This window comes from Saimiri boliviensis, chromosome 17, assembly GCF_048565385.1.
Source record: "Saimiri boliviensis isolate mSaiBol1 chromosome 17, mSaiBol1.pri, whole genome shotgun sequence".
NCBI lineage: Eukaryota > Metazoa > Chordata > Mammalia > Primates > Cebidae > Saimiri > Saimiri boliviensis.
This window is the reverse complement of record NC_133465.1, coordinates 52,560,871-52,573,948: the sequence shown is the minus strand read 5'-3', so window position 1 is coordinate 52,573,948 and position 13,078 is coordinate 52,560,871. Positions and strand designations below refer to the sequence as shown.

The following is a 13,078-nucleotide window of genomic DNA, read 5'->3' as shown; positions in this document are numbered from 1 at the left end:
TAATACATATAAGGAGTTATAAAAAAAGATAACCTAATAGGAAAATAGGTAAAAAGGCATTAATTGGCATTTTATTGAAGATAAAATATAAATAGGCAATAAATATATAAAAAGATATTCAGCTTCATTAGTAATCAAGGAAATGTAAATTTAAACCTCAATAAGATATACTTTTACATCTACTAGACTGGCAAAAAAACTTTCATAACAGCATATGTAAGTTTCCAAGTTTGTTTGAAAGATGATTAATATTACAGCTATTTTTGGTATGAATTGGCACTACTTTAACAAGTCGAATATTCATATACACTATGATGAAGACATTCTATTCTTGAGCATACCCCAGACTTGAAGTTTAGTAATGGAACTCTTGTAAATGTGACTCAGGGATTGTTTATAATGTTAAACCTATAATAATGATATATAAAAGAATATTTAAAAACAGGAACAATGTAAGCATACAAACATAGGCAATTTGATGAATAAATTATGGCATATTTGAAGAATACAATCTTTATATATAAGTATATAGTAATGAAAAGGAATAAACTAAAACAATAAGCTATAAAATCCTGTGACATAATTATCTTAAAAAAGAAAGTTACAGAAAATTACACATATATATGTAGTATTTTTATACAGTCAAACCAAGCAAAATGAAAGACTATGTTGTTATCACATATGTGATAAAACTATTATTTTTTAATAGAAGAATAAACAATATAAAATTCAGAATAGTGTTATCTCAAAGAGTAGGGAGGCAGGGAAATAGGAAGGGGAGTAACCATGGGTTGATCCAAAGATACTGGAAATATTCTAGTTATTTTGTTGATTATTGGTTTCATGGATATTAGCATGATGCTTATAAATATATGTATTAAATGAAAAGATGAAAAAAATTTAAAAACTATAATTTAAATATTCACAGTAAGTTTTAACTTGCCTGTAACTGCTTTCACATCATCCATCACCCTTTTCAGGGGAACATTTTCATTAGCTGTAATACCAAGCATAAGAAATTTGGACAATGACATAGAACTTAGAAAAATTATAAGTTACAGCCCAATGAAAGACTATGTATTTTAGTAAACTGTGTTCATATTAAGTTTATATTTCCTGGTTTGAGTGCTTGATTCTTTATTAGTAAAGAGGACCAAGGTAGTCAGCCCATGTTCCTTAAACACAGGGTTTGACTATAACAAACTTACTGTGTCCTTAGTTCTTGGGTTTTCAGATATTTTCTAATAAGTGTAGTAAAAGATACCATCATAGAGATTTTTTTGCATGTGTGAACCTGACATCTAACACAGATACTGAACTTTTATCTATTCTCAATATGCTTTCCTCTAATGTTTTCAACTTCTGTATATATCTCAAAATGGTGGTGACATGTGGTTGTTAGATATTTGAGGAAATATTAATGATATTCTGCTACTTGCTATTGTAGATATTTTTCTCTCATTTATTTCTGGCTTTCTTTGTTGTTTATTCATTCATTTCCCCCCTTGCTCTCATTTCTGCTTCTCCCTACTATTCTCTGGCCTGGTAACAGTTGTGAATATCCTCTCAGCATTGCTTATAGTTGAGCAGGATAATAATCTAGATGAATAAAATTGACAAAAAACAGGAGTACTTATTTTCACACCAAGTTCTTCTCCATGATTCTTAGAAAGTCTTAAGTGCTTCAAATCAATCTAGTTTTAGAAATTCATATACATGATCCTTTGGCTGGGCGCGGTGGCTCACACCTGTAATACCAGCACTTTGGGAGGCTGAGGCAGGTAGATTACATGGTCAGGAGTTCAAGACCAGCCTGGCCAAGATGGTGAAACCCTGTCTTTATTAAAAATACAAAAATTAGCCGAGTGTGGTGGCAGTTGCCTGTAATCCCAGCTACTCAGGAGGGTGAGGCAGGAGAATTGCTTGAACCCAAGTGGCAGAGGTTGCAGTGAGCTGAGATCAAGCCACTGTACTCCAGCCTGGTTGATAGAGTGAGACTCCATCTCAAAAAAAAAAAAAAAAAAGGTAAAAAAGAATTTCATTTCATATACATGATCCCAAGATTCTTAGGTTTCCCCTAAAAGGCAAAATAGTTATTTACAATGCTCACCATCAACAGGTTGATTTTGTATCACACTTTGGAGTTCCTTATTTTTGAGCTTGATCCCCATGTTCCCCAGAATTGTGTTCAGGTTACTGATATCAATCTTTCCTCCTTAAAAAAGAGAAAGAAATGTGATTTTTTTAAAAAAAGCCTAATAAAGACAATGTGAAAAATACTTTTCATGTTGATGAGTTAGTTAAAGGCTGTTGCTGAGAGTTAATTGCAATGAACTAATTGGAAAATAGGTTGGCAATGACTAACATGATCCATTAAAATGTTCATAAATATGGCCAGGTATAGTAGCTCACGCCTATAATCCCAGCATTTTTAGGGGCTGAGGTGGGAGGATTGCTTGATCCCAGGAGTTCGAGACCAGCCTTGGTAACACAGTGAGACTCTGCCTCTATTATTTAAAAAGTTCATAAATCTTAGCCCAATAGTTTCACTTTTGGGAATACAGGTAAAGCTTATGCCAACAGAGGGAACAAGTTCATTATAGTCTTTGTTACAATAAGTAAAACAAACTCAAACACCTAGAATTTAAATATCTAACAACAGGGTATTGTTAAGTAAATCCATGTATTTTCAACCTATAGAAAATTACTTAGCTATAGCCATTAAAAATATGTTTGCCACAGGAAAAATATACGTTTTGAAAATAAGGTGGAGTTATACATATTTACTAAAGTCCTTATGCCCAGTAAAAATAAACGTAAAACAAACAATGTAAATAATGTCTGTGATTTTTTTGCCATTCCACAGATAGCAAGCACATAAGCAGAGTGAACCTCAGATAGACAATATCAATTTATTATTCTACCAGATGGACTAATTTCTCCTGTGCCTATCATACTGTGAGCATCTCAACTCAGTGTGATTCCAGTATTAGATATATTTTTGCATATCATGGGTCTTGACCAATTGCTTCATCTAATTGCTCAACTATAGAAATCTATTCCATCATTGGGTGAAAAAGTTACTATGTTGGAACTTATCAGGACTAGTATATTGGTAACTTTTATGTGATCTTCCAATAGGATTTCAGAGTGATTTTGACTATATGAGGTTTTTAATATTTTAACTATATAGGCTTCAAAATATCAAGAGTGGTTATGATTAGATAGTAGGACTATGAGTATCATTTTTAAAAAATTAGATACTGCTGGGTGCGGTGGCTTACACCTGTAATCCCAGCACTTTGGGAGGCAGAGGCGGGTGAATCGCCTGAAATCAGGAGTTTGAGACCAGCCTGGCCAACATGGTGAAACCCTGTCTCTACTAAAATTACAAGTATTAGCCAGGTGTGGTGGTGGGTGCCTCTAATCCTAGCTATTCAGGAGGCTGAGGCAGGAGAATTGCTTGAACCCAGGAGGCGGAGGTTGCAGTGAGCTGAGACTGTGCCATTGCACTCCAGCATGGGGGACAAGAGTGAAGCTGTGTCTCAAAAAAAAAAAAAAAAAAAAGTTAGATACTTTATTTACTGGGCATGTGACACTTTCTTATATTGAAAAAAAATAAAAATAAAAAAGAATACTAGCAATTCAGAACTGAGCATTATGATGGTTATTTTTAGCATTGTGAAGGCCACAACTTTAATTAGACCTATCTAAGACTAAATAGAAAGACAAAAGCGGAGATACTTAAGATTGTTTGCTTTGAGATGCTTAAGATTGTTTGCCTCCTGGGATCAAGCTTGCACAGCATACACACACGAAAGACTATAAGATCAATATATGAACAATAAACAGAAGAGGTAGCAGAAGAATTATGCCCTCATAACTAGAAATAAAGACAAAGATCGAGAATCTCAATCTTATATACTTTCTTATCACATTTATTACACACCTTCGAAAGACTTCAAACCTGTTAGCAATCTATTCCGAAAAACTTTCTTATCACCTGTAAGAAAAGGCACAGTTCAGGACACAGAATGACTCACTAAGAGACTATAAGGGGCAGACTATTTTTTGTTAAACGGACCTTAGAAATTGACCCTTTTTCACTATCAAATAATGATGAAGTTAAGCAACAAACAAAGCTTTCATTATGATATGGAGTGGTAATCTAGTGTAGAGGTCAAGAGCCTGCAATTAAATTCTTGCTCTGTAGACTGGCTTTGTGGCCTTAAGCAAGTTACTTACTCTTTCTATGCCTCTGTTTCCACCACTGTAAGATGGAGATGTGTCATCATTATGTGTGGTGAGGATAGTAACTGCACATCATTAGGACTTAAGTCTATATGTTATTGTTAATAGAACTACTTACTCTTCGACACTGAAGGCAACTGTTGGTTTTACAGAGCTGAAATTCCTCTCATCCCTTATTTCTATCACATTTTCATTCTGTTTACTTCCTCCTACAGCTAAAGTTTGACATGTCAATGGCCTAATGGGTAGCAGCAGGGATTTGCTTAGTCCTTGGTGGCAAAGCTCATGCTTGAAGGTTTCAATAACTCCCAAACTGTTATAACATATGGAAAAATTTAATTTCCTAGCAGCTGGTATACGAACTGCTTGCAGGGATAAATAAGTAAAAGCTCATTTTGGGAAGATGTGGAGACTTCGTGTTTAAAGGAAGAAATAACATTCCTAATAGAGAGGGGAGATAAGTTTGGTATCCTCCCAGAAATTGAGAACAGAGGAAAGAATTTTTAGGGTTTAGCTCTGTGAGAGATAAGAGTCGGGAAAAGGGAATCACCAGTGGCAATAGATGAAAAGTGATTCTGGGAAAGGGCAGAAATTCTCATGAGGACTTTGGCAATGTTTACTGAGAGACGGCAGATATAAATCCCTTTCCTCCTTGCAAAATCGTAACATCTTTCTTTCTCAACACTGGTTTTATGGAAGAGGATTCTTTTGGGGGTTGAATTCTGCACCCAAGTTAGCACATAGCAATGATTGTTCATATGGAAACAAGAGCTGGAGGATGTGTGCAGGTAGCATGTGAACATGCATCATTTTCACATATACATTTCAAGAGTAGAACCATAAAACTAAACTGCCTGGAGTTCACAGTAACGAACAGTCAGCTCACCATCAACTGGTAGTAATTTTAGCAGTTCCACACATTCCTTATCAGTGACTTCTATCCCCATGTCTCCGAGAACATTTTTCAAATCTCTGGCATCAACCTTTTCTCCTTTGAAAATATGGAGTGTTAATAGGTAAAAAGTTTACAAATTAATAGCTTTAAAAATAATTTTAAGTTCGTATTAACCTAATTCAGTGATTTTTTTATACTTATAATATTTCATATAGCATCACTCTCAATTTGGAGTCAGAGAGCAAAGGCAAAATGGAACATGCAAGTGTAGTGTGACAATAGAAGTCAAGGCAAACCTGTTCCTATAATATCAACATGATGAAGGCTCTCTTAATGTTGAGGATAATATGTAAAATGAAATCTAGTTAACAAATTAGATAATCAGTTGCCAACAGAATTCTGGCAAGAGATACTACACTGATCATTCATGAAACTACATGTATCTTGAGCTTTGCAAACTTTAACCTCTTTATTATTGTGCTTGCCTAACATTTAGCTATATACATTCAGCAAAAAACATACAGGTGAAAAAATATCTCCTCAGAACACTGAACTTTTTATCAAGATGGTATTATGTGGTTTATTTTTAAAAGCTAATCCAATATCAAATTGATTTTATCAAGAAATATTTTACAATAATTGGGTAAAATGATAAAATTAATCTAACAATAGACTATTGGGGAAACAGCATCTAAAATATAATTTACTGTAAAGCATTAGGGTTTCAGTGTTATAGAAACCCACCTGCAGCAGCCCCCGACCTTCCTGAAGAAACAAGAGTCAAGAGGCAAAGCCACTCTGGCTAATATTCTAGGGTTTTAGAATATTATCCTGCCTCTCATAATCCATTTAACAGAGTAGAGTAAGGGGGTTTGGGGGAAGGAAGGGAGGAAAAGATGAATAAGTTAAACACAGGGAGTGTTAAGGGCAGTGAAACTATTCTGTATAAAACTATAATGTTAGAGACATATCTATATGCATTTGTTAAAACACACAGAACTATGCAACACAAAGAGTGAACCTTAATGTAAACTATGGATTATACTTAATAGTAATGAATCCATGTTGGTTTATCATTTGTAACATATGTACCATACTAACGCAAGATGTTAATAGCAGGGAGACTGTGTGCTTGGGATAAAGGGGAGTGGAAGGATGGGTATATGGAACTCTATACAATATGCTCAATTCTGTAAATCTTAAAATGTGCTCAAATAGTGTATTGTTATAAAATATGACACTAATGATAATAATGCCGCCTACTGAGAACCTGCCTTTCTTTAGAGCGTTGGAGTGCATTTTGCCTCTCTACCATGGGAGATATAGGATGTATTATGACTGGGTCTACTTGGCTGATATGTACATGCAAAATACGGAGAATGACCCAATGCTAAAGTGTCCTTCTACAGCTGAGTGTCACAGAGTACTAAGACCTGAATGGAGGAGACAGTAAACTTCCTGAAAACAAAACAAAAAAAAAAACAAAAACAACAAAAACAACAAAAAACCTCACCTGTAAAATCTTTCATTCTCGGCATCACGTTTTTCAGATCAACCTTCTCATCAACTGTAAGAAATGGAGCAGTCGCAGAGCAACAGTGAGTCTGTTCTTCTGGCTTTTGTCACCCATGACACCTGCCCCCAACTAGAATATTGATATAATCTTGAGTTTTAGTTCTAGACTATGACATTACATTTTTGCATATGCACTACTTATTGAGATTTAAGAATAAATTATTTCTTTCACTTTGTTTCATGCATCCCACTATTTCCTCCCGTATTAATTTTTATTTTTATTAGAATACATTTTTTAGTAATTTGTTTAGAGAAAGTCCATGGCTAGTAAACTTTTATTTTTCTTGTTTGCCTGAAAATGTCTATTTTACTCTAATCCTTGAGTATTTGGTGCTCACAGTTATTTTTCTCTAGCACTTTGAAGATATATATTTTTCTATTTCTTCCTGAATGTGATGGTGCTAATACAAATAAGATTCTTTTATCATTTTGTGTGGTTTGTTTATTCTCCTGATAACTATTAATACATTTCTCTTTGCCCCTGATATTGTGAAATTTTAGAGGAATTTTTAGGAGTAGGATGAAAAAAATTTTATCCTGCTCAACTTTCAGTATTGCCTTTGATCTAGAATCAAAGGAAAGGATGAGGATAAGTGAAATGATAACACATAAATAATTCTACAGAAACAATGATTGTGTACAACAAAAACAGTAATTGGGAAGGGGATAAATGAAGTTAAAATATTCTAAGAACCTCACATTGTCTTGGATGAGAAATAAAAATCCAATATAATTTGGATTATAATAAATGAAGAATGCATGTTATGATTTCTAGAGTCACCTTTAAAACTTCTAAACTAACAGAAAAATAATAAGAAACAATCAATTGAAAAGGAAGGCAATTATGGAAAGGAACAGAATATTGAACTGGCGTTACAAATACAAGCACTGAGTAAAAGAGATGCAACCACAACTATGCCAGTAATTTCATAACTACTACCTATAATAATGTAAATGATAGAGTCAGATTACTAATATTTTGTTTAAAATTTTACAGTTTGTTTATAAGAGAGATTAGCTTTAAATTTTTCTTTTCTGTGTGACCTTTATCAAATTTTGGTACCAGGTTAAGCTAGTTTCATAAAATAAAATTGGGAAATATTTCTTTTTCTATTCTTTGAACGGTTGAGTAAGATGGACATTATTTTTAACCTAAATTTTGGGTAAAATTCACCAAAGAAGTGATGTAGGCCTCTAAAACTTATAAATTTAAACTGTCTAAAATACAAGGATTCGGAGGGATTGAATATAACAGGTTGGACAGATATATACTGTGCAAGCACTAAGCAAATTAATTATTTATGTTAAATTAAAACAAATTAGGCTTTAAGAAAAAAATGATTTCTAGAGATAATGAAAAGAATTTTAATTCACCAGTAATATGTAGCAATTCTAAACTTGTATGTACCAATGGTCTTAAAATAACTCATCCCCCAAAAGAGAGCCTGCATAGCCAAGTCAATTCTAAGCCAAAAAAAAAAAAAAAAAAAAAAAAAGCAGGAGGCATCACACTACTGGACTTCAAACTATACTACAACGCTACAGTAATCAAAACAGCATGGTACTGGTACCAAAACAGAGATATAGACCAATGGAACAGAACAGAGGCCTCAGAGGAAATACAACATATCTATAACCATCCGATCTTTGACAAAACTGACAAAAACAAGCAATGGGGAAAGGACTCCCTGTTTAATAAATGGTGTTGGGAAAACTGGCTAGCCATGTGCAGAAAGCAGAAACAGGACCCCTTCCTGACACCTTACACCAAAATTAACTCCAGATGGATTAAAGACTTAAACATCAGACCTAACACCATAAAAACCCTAGAAGAAAATCTAGGCAAAACCATTCAGGACATAGGCGTAGGCAAGGACTTCATGACCAAAATGCCAAAAGCAATGGCAACAAAAGCCAAAATAGACAAATGGGATCTAATCAAACTCCACAGCTTCTGCACGGCAAAAGAAACAGTCAGTAGAGTGAATCGGCAACCAACAGAATGGGGAAAAATTTTTGCAGTCTACCCATCTGACAAGGGGCTGATATCCAGAATTTACAAAGAACTAAAACAGATCTACAGGAAAAAAACATGCCCATTCAAAAATGGGCGAAGGATATGAACAGACACTTTACAAAAGAAGACATACGGGAGGCCAACAAACATATGAAAAAATGCTCATCATCACTGGTCATCAGAGAAATGCAAATCAAAACCACATTGAGATACCATCTCACACCAGTTAGAATGGCGATCATTAAAAAATCTGGAGACAACAGATGCTGGAGAGGATGTGGAGAAATAGGAACACTTTTACACTGTTGGTGGGAGTGTAAATTAGTTCAACCATTGTGGAAGACAGTGTGGTGATTCCTCAATGACCTAAAAATAGAAATCTCATTTGACCCAGCAATCCCATTACTGGGTATATATCCAAAGGATTATAAATCATTCTACTATAAGGACACATACACACGAATGTTCATTGCAGCACTGTTTACAATAGCAAAGACCTGGAACCAACCCAAATGCCCATCAATGATAGACTGGATAGGGAAAATGTGGTACATACACACCATGGAATATTATGCAGCCATCAAAAACGATGAGTTCGTGTCCTTTGTAGGGACATGGATGAACCTGGAAACCATCATTCTCAGCAAACTGACACAAGAGCAGAAAATCAAACACCGCATGTTCTCACTCATAGGTGGGTGTTGAACAATGAGAACACATGGACACAGGGAGGGGAGCACTACACACTGGGGTCCCTTGGGGGGAAATGGGGAAGGGATGGGGGGTGGGGAGGTGGGAAGAGATAGCATGGGGAGAAATGACAGATACAGGTGAGGGGAAGGAAGGCAGCAAACCACACTACCATGTGTGTACCTATGCAACAATCTTGCATGTCCTTCACATGTACCCCCCAAACCTAAAATGCAATAAAAAAAAATCATCCTTTTTTATGGCTGCATAGTATTTCATGGTGTATATATGCCACATTTTCTTGGTCCAGTCTATCGTCAATGGGCATCTGGGTTGGATTCAGGTCTTTGTTATTATACGGTGCCACAATGAACACACATGTGCATGTGTCTTTATAATAGAACGATTTATAGTCCTTCGGATATATACCCAGTAATGAGATTGCTGGGTCAAATGGAATTTCTGTTTCTAGGTCCTTGAGGAGTCACCACATTGTCTTCCACAATGGTTGAATTTACACTCCCACCAACAGTGTAAAATCTTAAGTTCTCTCTCTGCCAGTAATATGCTTTTCAGTCATATTTATTTTTACTTTGGTGTTTCACATTTATTTAGTAATTCTATAGTGCTGTTTTTGGTACTCACTTTGTTTCTCTAGATAAGCATTTTCCCTTTTAGTATTATCATTTTATTTTGCCATCTTATTTTTGGACCCTCATTTTATCAAATCTGTTAAAGTTATTCTGTAGTATGAAATACTGTGAAGAACTTCTTTGTGGTTGTTTCTTGGGATATATTTTCTACTGACCGAGTTGCCTTTTGTATGGTAGCTTCCTTTTTTTTTTTTTTTTTTTTTTGCTGTGTTAATGCAAGAATTGTTGCCATGTCTTTTTTTTTTTCGTGCTGTGTATGCTGCAGCAGCTCTGTCCAGATCTTCATTTTATTCTCAGGAATTAATGTAACTTTTCCTACCCTTTCTACCTTATCTGAGACCAATGTGTTTTTCTCAGAGAGCTGCATTTAAGGAAAATTGTTCTACCCATTTTTATTGTAATGTATTGTATTATGGTAAAGTGTGTTGTGGTCTTTGTTATAGTACCTCAACTCTGCTGTTACATTTGGGGTTTGGTTAAATGATCCAAGAGTGTTCATTGTCCTAACACCTCCAATTAAGTGGAATGAACCTTGTTAAGGACAATCAAACCCAGATCTGCCCATGGGATGGTACTCTTGGGCTTCATACCTGACCCCAAATTCATCTGACAACCCTGAAGCTTTTGGTCCGTTTATGAGTAATTTATATTGTTCATTCTCCCTTCTTTATTAATTTATCCCTAACAGTTGTTTCTACTTCTTCCTAGTAAGTTGAGAGAGAAAAAAATTTATTTACTCAATTTGCTTTACCCCAGGTCTGGGCATATTAGTGTGAATTTTCTGGATTTTGCAGCTTACCAGTTTAGTTTCTGAGGAATGAGAATGATTTTGAAGAGCCTAGCTCTGCTGTACTATTGTTTCCAGTCTAGAGTCTTAATTTCCTTGTCTGTCCCCATTTAACATGTATGGCATTAAATTGGTCCCCTGTTATTATTTAATTTATGTTGAATATTCTTTGCTGATTTTTTTACTTTTAAAAATTCTGTTGTTCATTTTCTTAGGTATTAGAGGAAAGGATAACTAGCTAGATTTTGCTTTTTTCATCAACTCAAGCTGGAGTCTTCTGGACCAGTTTAGATAGCATTAAAATGAAAATTCTTTGAAAATTTAAAAGAACTTACTTTGAAAACTATTTGAGGTTATCATCTTTGTTGGAGGGATGGGTGGTGGTGGAGAGTTTACAGGAAAAATTATTTGATAGTATTTTTCAACTATGATTATTGGTCTATCCATATTTTCATATCTTCTTGAATCAATATTGGCACAATTTTTTCCTCCGGAAAAGTTTTTATTTTACTAACACATTGAAAATCTAATTTCATATTACGTGTAGTAACCTATTATAATAGTAATATCAGGGTGACTATTCATAGTTACCTCTCTTAACATTTCTAATGTCATTTCTATTCCATGCTCCTCTGTTCCATGTTAATCTTTCTATTTTGCAACAGCTGAATCATATATGTTAGAAATCACCATTAACAAATTTTAAACATTCCTCATCATAGACAGTTTTCCTTTTCTCTCACATATCTTTTAAATCTTTCACATTCTATTTTTCTTCTTTCCTTCATTCTTTGACCTGAGAGTGGTCTGTTAGTACCCTCACCAATTTTCATTATTCATAATGAAATACATTTGCTGGACTTGAATTAAAGAGAGGGAGTATGTTTTCATCTGACGTGAATTCTGCTCTAAGCTTTAAAAAATGCCCTACTGATATCAATTAACCACTCTCATTGGTCTATGTATGCTTTCAAATCTTAACTGTCTTAAACACACTACATTTTTATCTATAATGCTCACCATCAACTGGTAGGTCTTTTGAAAAATCTTCAAGTTCTTTTTCTGAGAGCTCAATCCCCATATTTTCCAGAAATTTATCCAAGTTATTTATATCAACCTTTCCTCCTTAAGAGAGACAAAATATAATTAAAAATAATACTAAGATGTAAAAAAATCCTTCTTAATTCATATGTGGTTATCACTTGAATCATCAAGACATAAAGTTTAATCAGATCTAGTTAAGGGTATAAATAGGGTCATCACTAAAACTAGATGTAGAATCTCATCCTTTGACTATATCTTTTGTTCATATCTACATAGTGCAAGTTTTATAGGATACTGGGTAATTTTCCAAAGAACTGTGGCATAATATAGCTAACATATCCATAAATATTGGAAGGATACATATATGAGATTTTAAATTTAATACAAATAAATTTGTATAAATTAAAAACAAGAGAATATCTCAGATTCACCTGCTTTCTCACTATACTTTCCACTTACTTTTAATAGTCTTTAAACCATCCAGCAACCTTTTTTTATACACCTTTCCTTCAGCTGTAAGAAAAGACACAATTCAGGTCAGAGAACAATAAAGGGAGACTTGCTAAACAATAAAAATGTGACAATTCTTTCCCTAATCCCATAATTTCAAAAAGATGGAGTTTTAAATATTTTTCTCTGAAATTTACCTATTTTTCTCTCAATTAGTAATGTAGTTTATTTGGAGACACTTTAATGAGGTAGAACTGTTTACACTTATACAAAAGCAGTAATTATTGGCTTAAACATTTTGAAATTTATATCCCATTTCATTTACCTTTATCTCTAACATCTTTCCTTATACACCTCTTAATTTTCCATTTTACATCCTCTTCTGTACTATCAGGCTCATTAACGTAATCAATGACAACAATACACATGTCTTATTGGACTGAATGAGTATAATAGCTACTGTTTATCATAATAAAAATAAAATGATGCAGATTTATTTTTTTGGCAAAAATCTTGTAATTGCAAGAACTTTTAAAACTGGAAGTAGAATCTCAACCTCTTTTGTTTTTATCAACATAGTGTGAGTTTTATAGGATGCTGGGTAATTTTCCAAAGAATTATGGTATAATATATCTAAAACATCCATAAATATTGGGAAGATACATACATGGAATTTTAAATTTAATACAAATAAATTTGTGCAAATGAAAAATATA

The 13,078-nt window shown here is 34.0% G+C and overlaps 1 protein-coding gene across 2 annotated transcripts in view; it reads right to left on the bottom strand.

Moving 5' to 3' along the window:
• EFCAB3 (EF-hand calcium binding domain 3) overlaps positions 1–13,078 on the bottom strand; it is a 164,917-nt gene that overhangs the window by 151,543 nt on the left and 296 nt on the right. For both annotated transcript variants that reach the window (XM_074388810.1, XM_074388811.1), the window contains exons 2-7: positions 12,372–12,425; positions 11,889–11,993; positions 6,660–6,713; positions 5,138–5,242; positions 3,950–4,003; positions 2,111–2,215 (exon numbers count right to left, since the gene is read on the bottom strand). In XM_074388810.1, coding sequence (XP_074244911.1) covers positions 2,111–2,215; positions 3,950–4,003; positions 5,138–5,242; positions 6,660–6,713; positions 11,889–11,993; positions 12,372–12,425 — 477 coding nt within the window. The remainder of the gene's footprint in view (positions 1–2,110; positions 2,216–3,949; positions 4,004–5,137; positions 5,243–6,659; positions 6,714–11,888; positions 11,994–12,371; positions 12,426–13,078) is intronic.